The sequence below is a fragment of the Aotus nancymaae genome, unplaced genomic scaffold (genome assembly GCF_030222135.1).
Source record: "Aotus nancymaae isolate 86718 unplaced genomic scaffold, 86718_ANA_hifiasm-v0.15.2.pri h1tg000108l, whole genome shotgun sequence".
In the NCBI taxonomy this organism is placed as follows: Eukaryota; Metazoa; Chordata; class Mammalia; order Primates; family Aotidae; genus Aotus; species Aotus nancymaae.
The window spans coordinates 21614791-21636152 of NW_026988523.1; the positions used below are offsets into that span (position 1 = coordinate 21614791).

The 21362-nt window shown below is 34.0% G+C and overlaps 1 protein-coding gene across 4 annotated transcripts in view; it reads right to left on the minus strand.

The window, feature by feature from the left end:
- Positions 1-21362, minus strand: part of BRINP3 (BMP/retinoic acid inducible neural specific 3) — a 523484-nt gene that overhangs the window by 117699 nt on the left and 384423 nt on the right. For all 4 annotated transcript variants that reach the window (XM_012444698.2, XM_064370415.1, XM_012444699.2 and 1 more), the window contains one exon: positions 20704-20940. In XM_012444698.2, coding sequence (XP_012300121.1) covers positions 20704-20940 — 237 coding nt within the window. The remainder of the gene's footprint in view (positions 1-20703; positions 20941-21362) is intronic.

Here is a 21362-nt window from a genome sequence, read left to right on the forward strand (position 1 = left end):
CTGACTTTTGCCAACAGCAGGGTTATTTCTTCTTTAAAGCTAGCTGTTAAGATTATACTAGCAAGATAACAAAAATTAAATAGGACTCTCAGTGACAGGCCATTTAGCCTCATGGCAGGTTGCTATGTGTATACTATGTAGGTGTCACTAGAGGAGAATGGAGGAGGTCAAAAGGACATTGCTCAAACAAAAATAAAGATATATTTTACAAACAGATGTAACAATTGTTATGAGTCATGTGGCTACACTCCACAAAGTTTCCATTTATAAATGCATATAAAACATTAAATTATAATGATAATGAACAAATTGATTTTTAGAAGAGATATATACATGTTATTGTTAAAATCAGTGTTTAGCCTAGATTATGATCCTTAAAAGTAACTCACAGCCTTGATAAGAGGTAGATAGCAAATATTAATAGTGACTGAAGGTATCTTGTAAGGAGCTGAACTCGCTCTAGGTAAAAATGGTAGCTCTTCTGGCTCTAGAGTTTCCCATCATTACATACAGAAATATGCAAATAAATGTCATATAAATTTCACTGTCAGTATTCAGGACCCATGACTTGGTTATTAATATCATATTTAATATACCTATCATATCAATCATATCAATACATATCAATGTCATATTCTGTGTAATACATATTGAATTGTTTGTTTGTTTGTTTGAGACAGGGTCTCACTGTGTCATAACCTCTGCCTCTTGGGCTCAAGAGATATTCACACCTCAGCCTTCCAAGTAGCTAGGACTACAGGCAAGCAATATCACACCTGGATAACATATTTTTAAAATTTCTGTAAAGGCAAGGGGTCCCACCATGTTTCCCAGGCTGCTCTTGAACTCCTGGACTCAAGCTACCCACCCACCTCGGCAGCCCAAAGTGCTGGCATTACAGGCACAAGCCACTGTGCTCAGTCCTGTAATAATACTATTATATCATGTGTCTTTGTGCATTGTCTGCATATATTCACTTTCATCATGAGGCATTAATTATAACCTCTGGATCAGAACATGCCACTACTTAATGCATGTAGACATAAAAAGAGATATAACAAGCTGGTAAGGGTTCTTCTTATGTAATAACAGCACTTGATTAAAGAGGTTCATATGGTGTGAGAACCCCATACTTTTTTTTTTTGAGACAGTCTCTTGCTCTGTCACCCAGGCTCGAGTACAGTGGCACAATTGCAGCTCACTGCAACCCTTGCCTTCCATGTTCAAGCTATTCTTGATCCTCAACCTCCCGAGTAGCTGGGACTACAGGCACGCACACCACACTGGGCTAATTTTTGTATTTTTAGTAAGACAGGGTTTCACCATGTTTCCCAGGCTGGTTTTGAACTCCTGGCCTCAAGTGATCCACCCACCTCCGCCTCCCAAAGTGCTAGGATTACAGGTGTGAGCCACCATGCCCAGCCAGAACAATGTACTATTGTCTGAGCTCAAATCCTGTCTTTATTACTTATTATATCTATTGTACAAGTCACTTAACATGTGTTAGTCCTAGCTTTCTTATCTTTAAAGTAAAAAAAAATAATAATAGCATTAATAGTTCAAAGGATTACTTTAAAGAGTAAATGGTGTAATGCCTAAAATGTCCTTTATACTTGGTTCATGATAAGTGGTTCATTACAATTTCATAAACTCATTATATTATGCAATTGGAAAAGACAGTAAATATTTACCATGATTTCTTATAGAAAATCAAACTTAAAATCTCATAATGTTAGTGTTTTACTGAATAAATAAATTATAATCACCATCACCATAATCACCAATCTTTTTTACTCACAGTGAAAGGGAAAGCTTAATCTTCTTATACATAATTCAGTATGGAATAGTTTTGCCAAAGTAACAAATGCAACCAAATGTTTTCTGATTTCAACCAGAACTAAAAATTTCTAGGTTTCAACTTACATTCCACATCTACCTAGGGTCGTCTGGTGGCTCTGCTTTCTTTTTCCTATTTCAGCAGCACAAGCAGTCAGTTTTCAACATCTAGAACATCATCGGTTGCTTTGGCTGAGGAAGCAAACTTAGCATATCGTACCAGGTTCATAATGCCTTCCTCTAGACAATGATATGTATAGTTTCTTCTCATGCTTCCTTTATCAAACAAGTCACATGGCCATACCTATACCTAACTTCAAGTAAGCTGGAAGGTAAACTTTCTTATGTGTCTGTAAGAATGAGAACCAGCAATATTTACTGAAGAGCATGAATAACAACTTTGTGTTACGTACAGGTAATGTCAAAATATTTTCTCTGTACTTGAAATATCTGTTTTGAGAGATCTCATGATTAAATAGAAAATATTTCACATAATATATCTTGCCTTTGAATTAATTTCTAATGGTCTAAAATCCAAAAGTTCAGATCATTCACTCAAAACTTTAGGTCAAAATTCTATATATTGTTGTCTTTATTTATCAGTGCAATAACTGATAAAACAGTTTATATAAATTACACATTAACGCTAAACTTACATGAAGAGTTCACTTGTATGCTTTAGAATAATGAAGTTTGAAAATAGTACATTTCATTGAAAATGAATGAGTACTTAGTATTTTAACTACTTGTTAGTTTGTCATTATGAGGTAATATTGCTTAAAAATTAAATTTATATAGACCCGGAAGAACAAACTACTGGATATACCACCTTAGAAGATTTTAACAAAGCCCATGTAACCATTATGAGGTTACTCTACGAGGTATGAATGTATTCAGTGTTGATAACTTTTGTCATGGCTTCTAAGAGTTTGTGTTTCACATGAATCATTTTTATCAAAATCATCCAAATGGTAGCATAAAGTATCCACAATTTAGTGAAGTCATCATATATATTTTTATAAAACTGACCATAGAGTAGCAAGCAAAAATTCTCTGAATATATTCTATTATTATTGATTTATCTTTACTATAGCATGTGTCAGCATGAAGAAAGCAAATAATAAAACAGTTATTGAAGTCACCTTTTATTTTGATTTTATGATACTGAATCAAAGACTTGAAAAATATTTTTCAGATTAAACTGAATCAAGTGAATTATGAGTTCAAATAAGTAGAGATTACAATAGCTTTTGACAAAAAGGCACATTTATATTGAGAGACAATCCTTCATAATAAATAAATTGAAACCAATAGAAAAAGCATTATGTTTGTGTGTTCTGGCATTTCTACACATTCAATCATCTTATTGTTAGAACTAGTAGAAGGCAGTCACTCACACATTTCTTCAGATCTGAATGACAAAGAATAACACAAAACAAAAAACAAAAACAAAAATCTATCAAAATACCTATATAAAAATTTAAAATAACAGTGAGGTAGTGTGATGGTTAATACTGAGTGTCAACTTGATTGGCAAAGTATTGATCCTGGTTATGTCTGTGAGGGTGTGGCCAAAAAGGATTAACATTTGAGTCAGTGGAGTGGGAGAGGCAGACCCACCCTCAATCTGGGAGGGCACCATCTAATCAGCTGCCCGGCATAGCTAGAATAAAGCAGGTGGGAGAATGTGAAAGAACTAGACTTGCTGAGCCTTCCAGCCTCCATCTTTCTCCCATGCCGGCTGCTTTCTGCCCTTGAACATCAGACTCCAAGTTCTTCAGCTTTTGGACTCTGGGACTTACACCAGTGATTTGCCAGGTGCTCTCCAGTCTTCAGCCACAGACTGAAGGCTGCACTGTCAGCTTCTCTACTTTTGAGGTTTTGGGACTTGGACTGATCCCCCGCTGGTTTCCTAGATCCTCAACTTGCAGACATCCTATTGTGGGACTTTAACTTGTGATCGTGTGAGTCAATTTTCCTTAAAAAACTCCCTTTAATATATACATATATCCTATTAGTTATGTCCCTCTAGAGAACCCTGAATAATACAGGTCGTATTTTTCTTTCTTAAAATTGTTTTTTAGACTATGTCTATTGAAAGGATGAACAGGATTACAGTTACTATGACATTCTTAGAGACACATAATGAAGTAAATCAAAGGCATGGACAATGTCTGGACACACATATATTTTATTATCTCATTCATCACTCAATCAGCACATAAGATATGTAATATATCTCCTACATATAGCACATTACAACAGCTTTTATTTAACAATGCAAATAAATACGTTGTTCTCTGCCCTCAAAAAATGTCAAATTCTTTACTGATAGTGGGAATGATGGCACTGATACATAGAAAAACATCAAGCCATTTGGAACAAATAGAAGGCATTTGGCAAAAGACATTTGAGATCTAAATCAGAAATCATTACATAAAACACTTGGTTGGCACTCCATAGCCATCTTATGTTAGATGCTACAAAGAGAATAAAATACCTAGGAATACAACTAACAAGGGATGTGAAGGACCTCTTCAGGGAGAACTACAAACCACTGCTCAGGGAAATAAGAGAGGACACAAACAGATGGAAAAACATTCCATGTTCATGGTTAGGAAGAATCAATATCATGAAAGTGGCCATACTACCCAAAGTAATGTATATATTCAATGCTATCCCCATCAACCTTTCAAAATGATTTTCTTCACAGAATTGGGGAAAAAAAACCACCTTAAACTTCATATGGAACCAAAAAATAGCCCTCATAGCCAAAACAGTCCAAGGGAAAAAAAAAAACCAAGCTGGAAGCATCATACTACCTGACTTCAAACTATACTACACGGCTACAGTAATCGAAACAGCATGGTACTGGAACCAAAACAGAGATATAGACCAACGGAACAGAACAGAGTCCTCAGAAAGAATGCCACATATCTGCAACCATCTGATCTTTGACAAACCTGACAAAAACAAGCAATGGGGAAAGGATTTAATAAATGATGTTGGGAAAACTGGAGAGCCACATGCAGAAAGCTGAAACTGGATCCCCTCCTTACACCTTATACAAAAATTAACTCAAGATGGATTGAAGATTTAAACATGAGGCTTAACACCATAAAAACTCTAAAAGAAAATCTAGGCAATACCATTCAGGACATAGGCATAGCCAAGGACTTCACAGCTAAAACACCAAAAGCATTGGCAACAAAAGCCAAAATAGACAAATGAGATCTAATTAAACTTAAAAGCTTCTGCACAGCAAAAGAAACTATCAATAGAGTGAAACAGTAACCAACAGAATGGGCAAAAAATTTTGCAATCTACCTATCTGACCAAGGGCTACGATCAGAATCTATGGATAACTTAAACAAATTTACGAGAAAGAAACAAACAAGGTCATCAAAAAGTTGGCAATTAATATGAACAGACACTTTTCAAAAGAAGACATTTATGCATCCAACAAACATGAAAAAAAGCTCATCATCACTGGTCATTAGAGAAATGCAAATCAAAACCACATTGAGATACCATCTCACATCAGTTAGAATGGTGGTCATTAAAAAACCAGGAGACAACAGATGCTGGAGAGGATGTGGAGAAATAAGAATGCTGTTACACTGTTGGTGGGAGTGCAAATTAATTCAAACATTGTGCAAGACAGTGTGGTGATTCCTCAAGGATCTAGAAATAGAAATTCCATTTGACCCAGCAATCCCATTACTGGGTACATACCCAAAGGATTATAAATCATTCTATTATAAAGACACATGCACACCTATGTTTATTGCAGCACTGTTCACAATAGCAAGGAGTTGGAACCAACCCAAATGCCCATCAATGACAGACTGGATAAAGGAAATGTGGCACATATACACCATGGAATACTATGCAGCCATAAAAAAGGAGGAAGGAGTTCATGTCCTTTGCAGGGACGTGGATCAAACTGGAAATCATCATTCTCAGCAAACTGACACAAGAACAGAAAAACAAACACCACATGTTCTCACTCATAGGCAGGTGTTGAACAATGAGAACACATGGACACAGGGAGGGGAACATCAAACAGTGGGGCCTGGGGGTGAAGGCTATGGGAGGAATAGCAGGGGGTGGGGGAATTGGGGAGGGATAGCATTAGGAGAAATATCTAATATAGATGACAAAGTAATGGACTGCAGCATATCACCACCATGGTGCATGTATATCTATGTAACAAACCTGCATGATCAGCACATGTACCCCAGAACTCAAAGTATAATTTTAAAAAATTAATTGAAGCACAGAGCAAAATTTGGTAATGGCAAGGGTGATATTTATAATATTTTAAACTCTGGTATGATCAGGCATTGGTACATCATAGTGGAAACACTGACCATTCAAAACAAATAGCAGTGGAAACTAAACTGGTTTTGTACAACAATCTTGGAGCCAAATACCCTCCCTAGTACTGGAGATATCTACAAATTACAGTATATTGCAATGAGCAAATCATCATGATAAATTAAAAATATATTGATATCATGTAAATCAAGATTGAGATTGTCATTACAAGAATTTTTTCTTTCCTTTACTTTTATATTCCAACTACCAATTCCTTTAAAAGAGCTATGTTATAAATACAAGCATTATGATTGTCAAAAATCTTTACCCATGACAAGGCAAAATTATATGATCATTAATTCAGAATTAGACTTTTATATCTAGTACATCAAATCTAAAAATAGTAACTGAATGAAAAATAAAGTAGCCAAAATTTTGAGAGACTAAATGACTTTCTAATGATCACAATGCTTGCTTTAATAAACCTTGGTTTATCTTATTTTCAGCTATTTAGTTTGGACAAAATGATGAGTATCCTGGATTGAATGCATCAAAGGTCACTTAAACTACACATTCATTTCATTGTCCTGCAAATATAGAAGATTGGAAAACATCAGAGAGCAAGAGAGAAATGTATATATTCTCATCTGAGATTATATGGATAGATGATACAGACGATGTTTTCAGTTTCTTGTATCTGAAAAGTCAACTGTGGTTGACATTCTAGCTGTTTGCAAATAATCTGAATTATCTTCTCCTCTAGGCAATGTAAAATGACATTTTTCTGTTTAGTTTGAAATTATACTTGGCCATAAAATGTGATCATAAGTAATGAGAATTATCTAGACACACATCACAAAAGAGCCAGTGACGATTACCTGTATGCTTTCCCACTGCCTCCATAACCAAATCATTCAAGATAGTGATGTTTCCGTCAGCCTGAGTCCCAGAGTGAAGTCAATGCTGAGAAGAAGCTCCAGCTAACCTATTGTGGGCATGTAATGTGAGCTAGAAATGATATTTGCTTATATCTTTTTAAGAGTTTAGGGTTGTTTATTATTGCAAATTGATTTTATCTTATATAGAAATTAGACCCAGGAAAGGAGGGGAAGGATAGTGTTATGAAAAGCAAAACTCTCCAGTTGTGACATTGATTCAGCGAATCATAAAGGTGTCAAGGACCCTTTAGCAGAGGCTGAAATTGGAATGATGACAATCCATGTTAGGACATGAGGAAACAGCTGGGAAACTGTTGCCAGCAGTGACTAGGAAAGAATACTGTATAACCAACACACTCAGATGTCAGAAGGGAGAATGCCAGTTCTTTTGCTGGTAACTGTTTATGGCAAAACATGGCAAGGTATTACCCTCTGTCATAGTGACACATAGCTCTAGATGGTGGCCGCACCATGAGCCCCAATACTGGAGTGAGAAGACATAAGAGAAGATTTCACAGCCAATTTACAACAGACAAGTGACAGGAGCAAAATAAACTGCAATGTCCTCATCCAAAGATAATATTTCATTGTGTGCTTCTATGGAATTATCTACATTTCTTGTTTGACATACAACCTCAAACTTAGAAAATAATTGCTGAATTTGACAGCATGAATAAAAGACAACTGAGAGACCATGAAGCAGGTAGAGTTGAAAGAGGCAACTTCTTCTCAACTCCCAATAATTAAATAACAAATTGAGTTACAATGGCCAATTAAAATTCAGTCTCATAGCAAGGATAGTACATGGTTGGCTTTTTTGACCCTTGCTATGACCATGAATAAATTAATTTGTTGGACATTAGGGAATATGTCCAGTAAAAGTTGTGGCACCCAGAAAAGACTCTCCATTGAACAACAAAGCCCAAATAAAATTCTAATAAAATTTCTCAATTCAAATGGAGAGAAAGGAGGGAGGAATAGGGTGAACAAAAAGCAAATACGGGAAACATATTTAGGAAAGACTGTGGGTGTGGCTATTGGTATAAACTGACTGAATTCAGTCAAAAGATCAGTTAATTTTTACATGAGTTATACTGCCAAAAACAAACATACGAAGTTTAAAATTTAAAAAGGCATACGATTCCCAATGTTTGGGCAGAAAGGAAACCAAGAAAGCTATCCTCCAGGCATATTCTCCAATTCTGATTTCTGATGTGGCTAAGCAGGGTAATGGGATAGAAAGGATCACTCATAGGTTGGAGCTTGGGTCTACAGAAAACAGACAAGAGAATTACTTTCAGAAATAAAAACTGAGGAATCTTCAAAGAGCATTCCCCACCTTCGGGTTCAGGCATTCAAATTTTCAGAACTGCTCCAACTTGAGCTTGTTCTGTGTGTCCTGTTTTCTTCCTTCTGACTGGAAGTGCTTATTATAGTTATGCTGAGAAAGTCTCACATGGTATATAATATGTCTGGGATAGATAACTTCCTTTTGCTTCATTTCTTTATATCAAAATAAACTACATCTGGATTTGAAGAAGAGGCTGTGAAGCCTCACTCATTGTGCTGGACTCAGTTATTCATGTGACTTATGTTCTGTTTCTCATGGGGAGGAAATGAATGAGTCCTGCACCTGGGAAGAGAAGTAAACTGAGTATCTGGTGATTAGAACAGTGCACTGTAGAGTCACTGGAACTTCTCACATATATTCAGGCTCCCTTTCAAGTAAAAAACCCTCCTTGAATTAACTATGAGTTGTTTTTGCCAATGGAATCCTAGCAGGTGTATCATGTATCATTTTCTGGCTGGAACTTTAAGACTTAGTGTATGTATTGCTTGCTGTGTTTTTCGCTCCTGCCATCACGATCACTTTTCCCTTCAGGGTTTGCTGTCAGCCTGAGTTCTGGAAAGAGACATAGCAAAACCTACAGCAAACTTGCAAGGAACAAATGAGGAAGAAGTTAATGCTGTAACCCATGCTATATCTCAAAGCTTTGGAGAATTCTTTACTTCTGCAGGATTACCAAGCCTATACTGAACGAGAGACCATCTCAAATTGACTTAACAGCGAAGGACTTTATCGTCTAATGTAATTAAAACTCTAGAGGCAAGGTGAGCTTGAAGCAGGAGTGATTCAACAACTCACGGACTTAACCAAAGAAACACTTTTCTACCTTGAATGCCTTACAACTCTTATAATTGGACAACTCTCTAATGTTTTTATAAATATGTTTTTCTTCTGTAACTAAGAAGAAAAGATAATAGCATTCCATGTAGCTATTGCGAGAAAAAAAAAAAAAGAAATCTTACATCTCTTCCAAATACCCATAGGAAATATATTTCTGGGCCTCATTGACCTGATATTTTTTTTTTTTTTTTTTTTTTTTGTATCTTGAACCTATCTTCGTACACAGGGAAATAGATTATTGTGCTTGGCTTGCAATATAAGCTCAATCTCATACTTTGTGCAATACCAAAAATTAAATGGAGGTTATCCTCCCAAAAAATCTGGGATACTTTACTGTCAAAGAAAGAGAATGGACATTGAGCAACAGACAGTAGATTTTATGAAAGATTATAACATTTAAAGTAGCATGTTGGTTAAAATTCAAACATTTTATTTGGATATACTTATTTTCCCTGGAAAATGTCCTCTTTCCATAAACTGATGGTCAAATATCATCTGAGAGAAAAACTATTTTTGAGAAAGAAAATTAATAGTCTACATAACAAAAATAGATTTATTTTTTCTTGAAAAAAAGTTTGTTAATCTAGCTAACCCAATCTTTGCAACACTGCAGTATTCAAATTATTTAGCTTTGTAGCATTAGAAAGTTTATTTTGAGATGAAATGTCAAAATGGTTAGTATTCTCTAACAGTTACACCTAGATGACTGTCATTACAAGGTGGCCTCCAACTGTCATTCTTAGACCATCAAATAAATATCTCTACATTTAATAGGACCTGATACTGATAAAGACATATGTTGACAGCATGCAACACACCTTATATATTCTATACGCCAAGTGGTAATGTATTCTTTCCAAACAGTAAAATGTCATGCCAAAAACTTTCTAAAATATCTGTTCTTTATATAGACCAATCAATTTATTTTTCCTTAGGATTATTAATTGCATGAATATTGCCATATTTCATAATTATAGCTTAAGTAATGAAGTCTTTCATTTATCAAAAAACAACTGAGGATAATTCAGAAAGTTAATTTGGAAAAGATAATGTACTTTTACCTATGTAGCAGTTATTTATTTTTTTGGTAATTTTGGTAATTATTTACATAAGTCTTTTGTTTTAATTATTAAGACAAACATGCAAAACTGTTATTTCCAGCCTTCTCACTAAGTTTGAATCCTTAATCCAAATCTGGGTAGATATTGTCTCTAAGTAATGTCCAACAAAATTGTTATCTTCGTCTAATTAATTGTAACACATAAATTGGTTTTAATGTGGTTATTACTATTGTGAGGTTTTGTGTGCTTTATTTTTTTCTGCCTCTAAATTTTTATATATCTTTATCCTATATTCTTTTTTATTGTAATCAATGTTATATATATGCCACCAATATTTCTTATTAAACAACATTAATCTTTTCTAAAAATGTAGAGAATAAAAGGATTTCTATAAATATTGTTATTATAGTTGGAAATTTTCTCAGGTTGCAAATTATGAAAAGAGAAACACTTTTATTTTAAAATTTCCTGACACTTTTATTTGCAGGCTGAAACAGGTGTGTTTTCCAGGACTTGCCCTTTATAGAACAAAATAAATCAAATATAATCAAATATAAAAATAGCTTAGGATTCTGTGCTAATCCTATCTACTGATTGAATTTTATATTCGGTAAAAAGAGAAGACACACACAACAGAAAGGCATTTACAAACAGGTTATCTTGACCTAATGAAATATGCAAATTACTTCCTTCTTCTTTGTATGGTGACAGTTAGTAGCAGTCCAGATTGTTACGATATGCACTTGCATGCACTTCATGTTGCTATTTACATTTATGGAATATTTCCTAAATTCAAATAAATATTCTCTTTTAATAAAATAGCCAAAAAAATTTTATTTTAATAAAATAACTTTTAAGTATGTTATTTACTTGCATTTATTTAATTTTTCTTGTTATATTGAATTAAACCTTTGAAAGAAACCTAAAACTCCATTCCAATTTCTAATGTCTACGTAGAGTAGAACAGGATTTGGATTTCAAGCATGTAGATAAGAATAGACGAATTAGTATGTCTTGCACCTAAAAGACAAGAATCCCCAGCAGAAACATGTAAAGAGTGCACTCATGCATAATTCTGATGATTTCCCAGTCGTGGGGGAAAGGAACTAAGCTGGTGCATTTCCTTACAAACATGGTACTTAGAATAAAGACCATCAACTTACAAGAGCCTGTGAGTGGTGAGAACATTTTAGAAATATTTTCCCAATGTAATAGCTGCCTCATTACTCGTTATATTTTGTTTATCTCCATGAGGCAAAAAAAAAAAAAAAAAAAAAAGAAAATTCTCTCAACCAAAAGCTTTTCTCAAAACTTTTAAATGTGCTCTTTCATATATCTTACTAGTTTTAAAAGGAGTCCAATACAAATACAATATTTTACCACTTGTTTAGTTCCATGAAAAGTGAATGTGGTTTTACTGAAGATATAATTTACCAATAAAATGTTTGGGTTCATTATTTATACATACACTGAAATTTAAAAGAATATAAATATTTTTCTGTGATGAATTTACTCCAAAGTAGGGCAACTTCTCAAGCAAAATATGAATACATCAGACCACTGATTACAGCAAATAATTAAATGTTTTAATTTTCAATATCAGAAATAGTTTCAGAGGTACTATATCATAAAAACAGATTTATTCTTTAGATCACTGTTTTCCCAATATTGACATAACTGAATCCAGTATGGCAAAGCCTTTGGTTATAAACCTAAGACAAATAGTCCAAATGTGAGAAAAGATTAAAAAGCCTGATTTTTATTAGGACTTGCTTCCTTTTGTGTGCATATTTATATATATACACATACACACACACACACACACACACACACACATATATATATACACACAGAGAGAGAGAGAGTGTGTCTCACTCTGTCACCAGGCTGGAGTGCAGTGGTGTGATCTCAGCTCACCACAACCTCTGACTCCCTGGTTCAAGCAATTCCCCTGCCTCAGCCTTCTGAGTAGCTGGGATTACAGGCACATGCCATCACGCCCAGCTAATTTTGTATTTTTAGTAAAGATGGGGCTTCATCATGTTGGCCAGGACGGTCTCCATCTCTTGACCTTGAGATCTGCCCGCCTTGACTTCCCAAAGTGCTGGGATTATAGGCATGAGCCACCGTGCCTGGCCAGGACTAGCTTCTAACCAGTAGTTCAAAATCTCTGGTCAATGAATATTCCAAATCAAATTTTTACCAATTCACTATAAAATTAAACATATAACATGTAGTGAGCTTTGAAAATATTAATCTATTCAATTATTCTGTCTTTATGTCCTTCAGATTATTTAGTTGTCAAATGCTTATTTTTATTTTATTAAATTATTACCTGAATACAGAAAAATATACACATTGTAAGTGTATAACTCAGAAATTTCAAAAACCACATATACCATATAGCCAGATTCTAGATAAAGAAATAATGAATTTTGGTACCAAAAAAGACTCCCAGACCCTCATGCATATTACATCGGCCCTTTCTCCAACAAATGTATCATTGCCCTGATTTGTAACAGTACAGATAAACTTTGCTTAATTTATACTTAATATACATGGGATCACATATATATTTTTAAATCTGGCTTCTTTTTTTCAATGTGATAATTCAGAGATTTATTCGTATTTTGGCTAGATCATTCCTTTAAGCTTTATACAATTCTATTGTGTAAATATACCACGATTTTAAAATCATTTTAAAATTGATGTGTATTTTACTGTAAATTGAAGAATTATAATTGCATATATTTATGAGGTAAAATGGGATATTATTATATATGTATAGTGGAGAATGATTAATTCAAGCTAATTAACATATCCACCACACCAAATATTTATTTTTACGGTGAGAATATTTGAAATATATTAGAAATATATTCTGTTAGCAATTTTGAAACATATATATATATAGAGAGAGAGAGACGGAGTCTTGCTCTGTCACCCAAGCTGGAGTGCAATGGTGCAATCCCCGTTTACTGCAAACTCTGCCTCCCAGGTTCAAGTGATTCTTCTGCCTCAGCCTCCTGAGTAGCTGGGATTATAGGCACCTGCCACAATGCTCTGATAATTTTTGTAATTTTTAGTAGAGATGGGATTTCACCATGTTGGCCCGGCTGGTGTCAAACTCCTGACCCCAGGTGATCCATCCACCTTGGACTCCCAAAGTGCTGGGATTAAAGGCGTGAGCCACTATGCCCGTTGAAACATATATTTTTATTAACAATCATTAACATGCTGTGTTATAGATCTCAAAACCTATTTCTACTGTGTAACTGACACTTTGTAACATCTGATGACCATATTGAGGGAATGTGTTCTCTTTCCAGGTCCACAAGACGGCGTAGTTTTAAGGGCAAGAACTTCCCAGAGCCATGTCCCCGTCCCTTCTCTCTCCACCCGGGAGATTTAACAGTTTCTGTTTTAATTTTCACGGGCACAGGGAAAAGGTCAAAAGTCAATCACTCCGGTGGAAGTTCTAAGGAACTCCTTTCATTGGCCAGGGTTCTTAGAGAAGGTGGGGGTTCCTCCCAGGTTAGAAGTCCCCTTCTTCCACTTCAGACTCCATGTTTGGGTCCCTTCCACGAACACTCCCTTCGTGGAAGCCATCTTTCTCTCTCCTGGATTTCCCCTCTGGAGTCCCCTTCCACACTCTCTCATGGAAGCCTGTCTTCCCTCCTAAATTCCATCTCTCTCTCTATTCCCTTCTACTCAGTGTGGAAGCTGCTTTCCTCTCCTGTATTCCATCTTTCTGGATTCTCTCACTCAGTTTGAGAGTTAGGTGCTACTTTCTCTCTTCCTAAATAAATCACTTTCTACAAACACTTTTGAGTCTGGCATTTACTTTTATGAGCGCACTGTGCCATGGTCTCCTCTCCCATTCTTGGGGGAGTGATAGACCAAGAACCTGGAGAAATGTTCTCTCAGGGGAACTGAGGGATCCCCTGAACCCCAACATTACAATATCCTCATACCTTCCCCAGCCATCTTAGTCCCCTCTATTCACCAATTTCTGCTTCCATTATTTTGGTTATTTTTATGAGCTATTTTGATCAAATAGATCTTAAGGAAACCAACATTTATGAACTCTTCCTAAATCTATTTACTGTTTCATTTGTGTAATTTACTCTTTCACCGTGTTGTTCTTTCCAACAATAACAACAACAACATATTTTGTTAAAGCCATCACTGTGTTTTTCTTGTCAAGAACATGTTTTGTCACCTTCACACACTGCTGGGATAATCCTTTTGGGACCAACCCCATTCAGGACAGATAGTGCTCTCATTATTTACAATGCCGATACAAACAGGGGCTTCAGGCACAACTAAGAGCCAAAAGTCAGGCAGTGACCCAGCAGCAAAGAATCACTAAGCAAATATATCCAACTATAAATGAAACAAATTGGACAGATAAAACTAGAATAATTAATCATTCAATGTAATTAATAGACATTTACCTACAAGAAACAACAGCAAACAGGAAACCATAACCTTCTCAAAAAGACAGAACAAAATTTCAGTGACTGACCCTAACAAGATGCTTATTTGTGAGCTCTCTGACCAAGAATTCAAAATAGCAGTTTTCAGAAAACACAGTGATTTCCAAGACGACCCTGGAAAACAATTCTGGAATTTGTAAGAGAAGTTTAACAAAGATATTAAAATAATAAAAAATCAAACAGAAATCATGGAATAGAGATATACATTTCCTGAAATGAATACTTCATTAGAGGTTCTCAAAAGCAGAATTGACCAAGCAGATAAAGGAATCAGTGAGCTGAAAGGCCAGCTATTTGAAAATACATACTCAGAGGGGAAAAATATAAAAATACATGAAAAGGAACAAAGACCACCTATAAGATATAGAAAATTACCTCAAAAGACCAAATCAAAGAATTATTGGTATTCAAAAGGGAGCTGAGCAAGAGCAAGGAGGAGAAAGTGTAGTCAAATAAATAATGAAAAACTTTCCAAAGCTTGAGAAATATTCAGGTATAGAACAATCTGGGAATACCAGTCAAATTCAATCCCAATAAGACAACTCTCAAGGCATGTAATAACCAAACTCCCGAAGATCAATGAGAAAGAGAGGATCCTAAAAGCAGCAAGGGAAAAGAAGCAAATGACATAGAAGGAACTTCAATCTTTCTGGCAACAAACTTCTCATTGGCATTTTCAATGTGCTCAAAGAGAAAAAACTGCAACTAAAAATATAATATTCAGCAAAATCAGCCTTCAAACATGAAGAAGAGATAAAATATTTCCCAAAGAAACAAAAAACTGAGAGAATTTACCACCACCAGACTTATCTTACAAGAAATGTTAAAGGTACTTCCTCAATCTGAAAGTAAAAACATAGAAATAGGCCAAAAAAAAAAAGTTTTCAAGGCATAAAACCACTGGTAAAATTAAGTACAAGGACACATTCAGAATACTCTGTCACTTTAATTGTGGTGTGCAATTCTCTGATAACCTCATATGAAGCACAAAACTGAAGTCTGTCAACAACAATAAGAGCTACAGCAACTTGTCAAGAGATAGTATATAAAATTGTAAACTCAAACAACTAAAAGTAAACGCGTGGGTGAGTGGAGTTAAAGTGTAAAATTTTTTGTGTGCTTTGTTTGTTTCTGTTCTTGTGGTTGTTATCCAAGATAAGTTGTCATCTCTTTAGCATAACTTGTTGTATCTATAAGATGTTTTCTTGTAAGTCTCATAACTAGAGATAAATTTATGGAAAATAAAAAGAAACAAATTAAAACATACTACCAGAAAAAATCAATCACAGAGAAAGTAAGAAAAGAAGAGACTGAAAACTGGAAAACAAGCTACAAAATGGCAGTAGTGTCCACTTACTTATCAACAATAACACTGAATGTAAATGGTCACACTTGTTCAATTAAAATGTATATAGTGGATGAATGGATAAAGAAGCAAGACTTGACTTCTTTGTCAATATGTTGCCTTCAAAAAAACTCACTTAACCTAGAAATACATACATGGACTGAAAGTGAATGGGTGGAAAAAGATACTCTATGTAACTGAAAACCAAAAGAGAAGGAGTAGCTATACCTACATCAGACAAAATAGATGAAAAATCTAAGATTTAAAAAGACATAGGAGGTCAACATAAAATGATAAAGGGGTAAATTCAGCAAGATAATAAAACAATTATCAATATTTATGCGCCCAAGAACAGAGCTTCCTATAAGTATATAAAGCATACATTAGTAGATCTAAAAATATGCATAAGACTAAAATAGAGCAGGGAAATTTAACACCTCATTATCAGTAATAAGCATATCATCCAGACAGAAAATTAACAAAGAAAGAGCATAAACAACACACTTGATCTAACAGGCCTAAAAGACATTAACAGAACATTTCGCCCAACTGTTGCAGAATATACACTCTTTTCTTCAGTGCATGGGACATTCTCCAGAATAGACCATATCTTAAGCTACAAAAGAGTCTGAATATATTAAAAAATAAAAATCTTATCAAGTATTTTTTCTGACCACAATGGAATAAAATCATAAACTGAAAACAAGAGGAACCTTGGAAAATACACAAACACATAGAAATTACACATCCTACTGGATGGCCAATGTGTCAATAAAAAAATAAGAAGGAAACTAAAAAATTATGTAAAACAAATGAAAAATGAAAATACAACAAAACGTATGAGATACAATAAAATCTGTATAAAGAATGATGTTTAAAGTAAAAAATGCCTAAATCATGAAAGTATAAAGACTTCAAATAACCTAACAATGCACCTCAACGAACTAGGAAAGAATAAACCAAACCCAAAATTAGTAGAAGTAATAAAAATCATAGCAGATATGAATAAAATTGAGACTAAGTTCAACAAAAGGAAAAGTTGGGTGTTTGAAAAGATATTAACAAACCCTTAGCCAGACTAAGAATAAAGGAAGAAGAGGCAAATAAATAAAATTAGAAATGAAAAAGGGAAGTAAATGAAATTGATACTAGAAAAATACAAGACCAATGATAGGAAAAGTTCATTTTCTGAAAAGATAATCAAAATTGACAAATACTTAGCCTAAGAAAAAAAGAAAGACATAAATTAATAAAATCAGAAATGTAAAAGGAGACATACAACTGAGAACCCAGAAGCACACAGCATCATTAGAGACTATTGTGAACAACTACATGCCAGAAAATTGGAAAGCTTGAAAGAAATAAATAAATTCCTGTACACATACAACTTACCAAGATTGAAATATGAATAAACAAAAAAATTAACAAACCAATAACCAACATGGTGATCAAAAATATAATGCAAAGTCTCCCATCAAAATGAAACTCAGGACCAGATGGCTTCGCTGCTAACTACCAAAATTTAAAGAAGAACCAATACCAGTTCTATCCAAACTCTCCAAAAATTTGGATAGAAGGTAATACTCCAAACTCATCATATGAGGCCAGCATTACCCTGATACTAAAACTAGACAAAAACATGACAGAAAGGGAGTGAGAACACTATACGTCAATATCACTGATAAGCAGAGATGCAAAGATCATCAACAAAATACTAGCAAACCAAATTCAACAACACATTGACATGATCAAGTGAAATTCATTCCAGGAATGCAAAGGTGGTTCAATGTATCCAAATCAATAAACATCATACATCACATTAGCAGAATCAAGAACAGAAACCATATTATTATTTCAATAGATGCCAAAGAAGCACTTGATAAAATTGAACATCACTTCATGACAGAAACTCTCATCAAAATGGGTATAGAAAGAATATACGTCAACATAATAGAGGCCATGTATGTCAAACCCACAGTTAACACTATACTGAGTGAGGAAAAAAAACTTTTTCTTTTGAGAAAGGCCTTTTCTATAAGGGCTGGAGCAAGATAAGTATGCTTACTTTCACCACTTTTATTCAATATGACATGGAAGTCCTGTTCAGAACAAGTAGGCAAAAGAAATAAATAAAAAGCATACAAATTGGAAAGATAAAGTAAAATTAGTCTTGTTTGTAGACAACATAATTTCATACCTAGAAAAAATAACTCAATGAAAACACTGTTAAACTGATAAAAAGATTCAGTAAAGTTGCAGAATACAAAATAAACTACAGAAATCAACAAATAATCTGAAAAAACAAGAAAGCAACCTCATATACTATGGCTACAACTAAATAAAATACCTCAAAGCAATCAAACCAAAAGATGGAAAGATCTGTATAAGAAAAACTACGAACTCTTATGAAAGAAATAAAATACAAAAAATGGAAAGTTTTTTTTTCCTGTGGATTGGAATAATTAATGTTGTTAAAATGCCAATACTGCCCAAAGCAATTGACAGATTCAGCACAATTCCCATCAAAACACCAGTGGCATTCTTCACAGAAATAGAAAAAAAAAAATCCTAAAATTTATATGAAATCACAAAACATACCCAAATAACTAAAGTAATCATGAGCAAAAAAGTACAAATCTAGAATCATCACACTACCTGACTTCAAAATTTACCACAATGCTACAGCAATCAAAACAGCATAGTACTGGGATAACAGCAGACACAGAGACCAATGGAATAAAATAGAGAACCCAGATATAAATCCACACATCTACAGCCAACTCAGCTGTGACAAAGACTACACAAACACTGAGGAAAAGAAAATCTTTTAAGTAAATATTGCTGGAAAAACTGGATAATTTTATGCAGAAAAAACTAGACCCCTATCTCTCACCATACACAAAAATCAAATAAAAATAAATTATAGACCTAAATCCAAAACTTGAAACTATAAAACTAAAAGAAGAAATAATTTAGAAAACACTACAGGACACTAGTCTCCACAAATTTTTTTTTTGTGTGTAAAACCTCAAAATTACAGGCAACTAGGACAAAAAATAGACAAACAATTATATCAAGCTAAAAAGCTTCTGTACAGTAAACAATCCACAAAGTGAAGAGATAACCCACAGAAGGGGAGAAAATATTTGCAAACCATCATCTGTCCACATATTAATAACCAGAACATATAAGGAGCTCAAACAATCAGTAACCAAAACAAAATACTAAAAACAAAAATTAATAATCCAATTAAAAACTGGGCAAAAGACCTGAATACAAATTTCTCATAAGAAAGCATAAAGAATGCAAACAGGAATAGGAACAAATGCTCAACTTCATTAATTATCAGAGAAATGAAAATCAAAACTACAATAAGCTATCATCTCACCCAATTTAAAATGGGTTGTATCAAAAGACAGGCAATAACAGATGCTGGCCAGGATGCAAAGAAAGAGGAACACTTCTACACCTTTGGTGGGACGATAAATCAGTAGAGCCACTAAGGAGAACTCTACGGAATTTGCTAAAAAAACTTCAAGTAGAACTACCATATTATTCATCTCACTACTGAATATATATCCAAAATAAAGGAAATCAGTATATAGAACATTTATTTGCACTCCCTTATTTATTGCAGCACTATTTCCAATAACCAAAATATGGAATCAATTTAGCTGCCCATTAGTGGATGACTGGATTAAGAAAATATGGTACATGTACACAATAGAATATTATTCAGCCACAAAATAGAATGAAATCTTGTCATTTGCAGCAACACAGATGGAACAAGAGGCCTTTATATTAAGTGAAATAAGTCAGTCACAGAAAGACAAGTGTTCTAACTCACATGTTCCCACTCCTATGTGGATGCTAGTAAAAGTAGATGTCATGAAGATAGAGAGTAGAATAGTGGTTTCCAGAGGCCAGGAAGGGTAGTGGGCATTGGGAGAAAATGAAGGGGATAAAAGAATATAAATGTGTTTATTACATGTGCTTAAAACTCATAAAGACAATAAATATCATATGTATCTTTTAACTAAGTAAAAAGAAAACAATACTAACAACCCACAAAACACTACACAATTAAAATTAATGTAATTTTATTATAAAAATAAGTAAAGTGAAAATAAGCACTAACGAGAATTACACTGAAGAAGGTATAAAACAAATACTGTCTTCATTTTTGCTGCACAAGAGAAACAGCAGTCACTAGAAAAGTAGAGAGAGACCTCAGAGGTATCAGACGGTAAGTACTGAGAAAATAAAAAAATTTATTTATTAAGTGACTAACACATCAATATAGGTACTGGGTAAATTCTAATCCCAATAGTGCATAGCAATACACAAAGCACCATTTAATAACCAGTAATAAAAGCAATGAAAATATCCATTTGAAAGAATAAAAAAATGAAAACTTTTCCAACTATGTAATAGTTTCTTGCAAAAGGACAAATTAGCCATTTGAACATATTTTTTGTCAAAATTTAAAACTGTTTTATTAAAATGTATGTCTTACCTGATTCCTCAAAGTCACTGTTGTAGGCTTTCCAGGTTTCAGTTATTCGAAGAAGATTCTCTTCCATGGCTTGAATGTCCATGGAGGGGCAGTTGCATTCTGGAAATTTGGGACCACAGTGACACCAGCAGTCATTTTCCTTGCAGATAAACTCTCCTTCTGAATTGCAAGCAATGTAACTCAAAGCTGCTTGTACAAAACGTTCCTGAAGATAGTCTGGTAGAAGCACTTGAAGCCCTTGAAGAACAAACAAATCAAACAAATTTACTTTTCTAAAGAAAAAATTAAAATACTTATTTACGGTATTCAATCAAAATAGTAAAAATTTTAGTATATTAAATTTTGAATTTTGTATTTTTAAACTATCAAAATAATATCTAAGTCTACATACTGCAAATATTTTTAACTTTTTCAATGTATGCTGACTTCATAAATATGGACCTTCAGAAACAGAGATGATTAATCATGGAGATGATTAAAAACTCAGATTATTTGATGTAATTTATCATAATATCTGGTTATTTTTTATGTAACATAGATAAAGCCTATCTTTCCAAAGCTTTGAAAATACTATGCATTTATTTTCTGCCAGTTGATTTCAAGTGGTTTTCAATATTTTCATTTTGCTTGCAGACTACCAGCCCACATCAATGTAAATG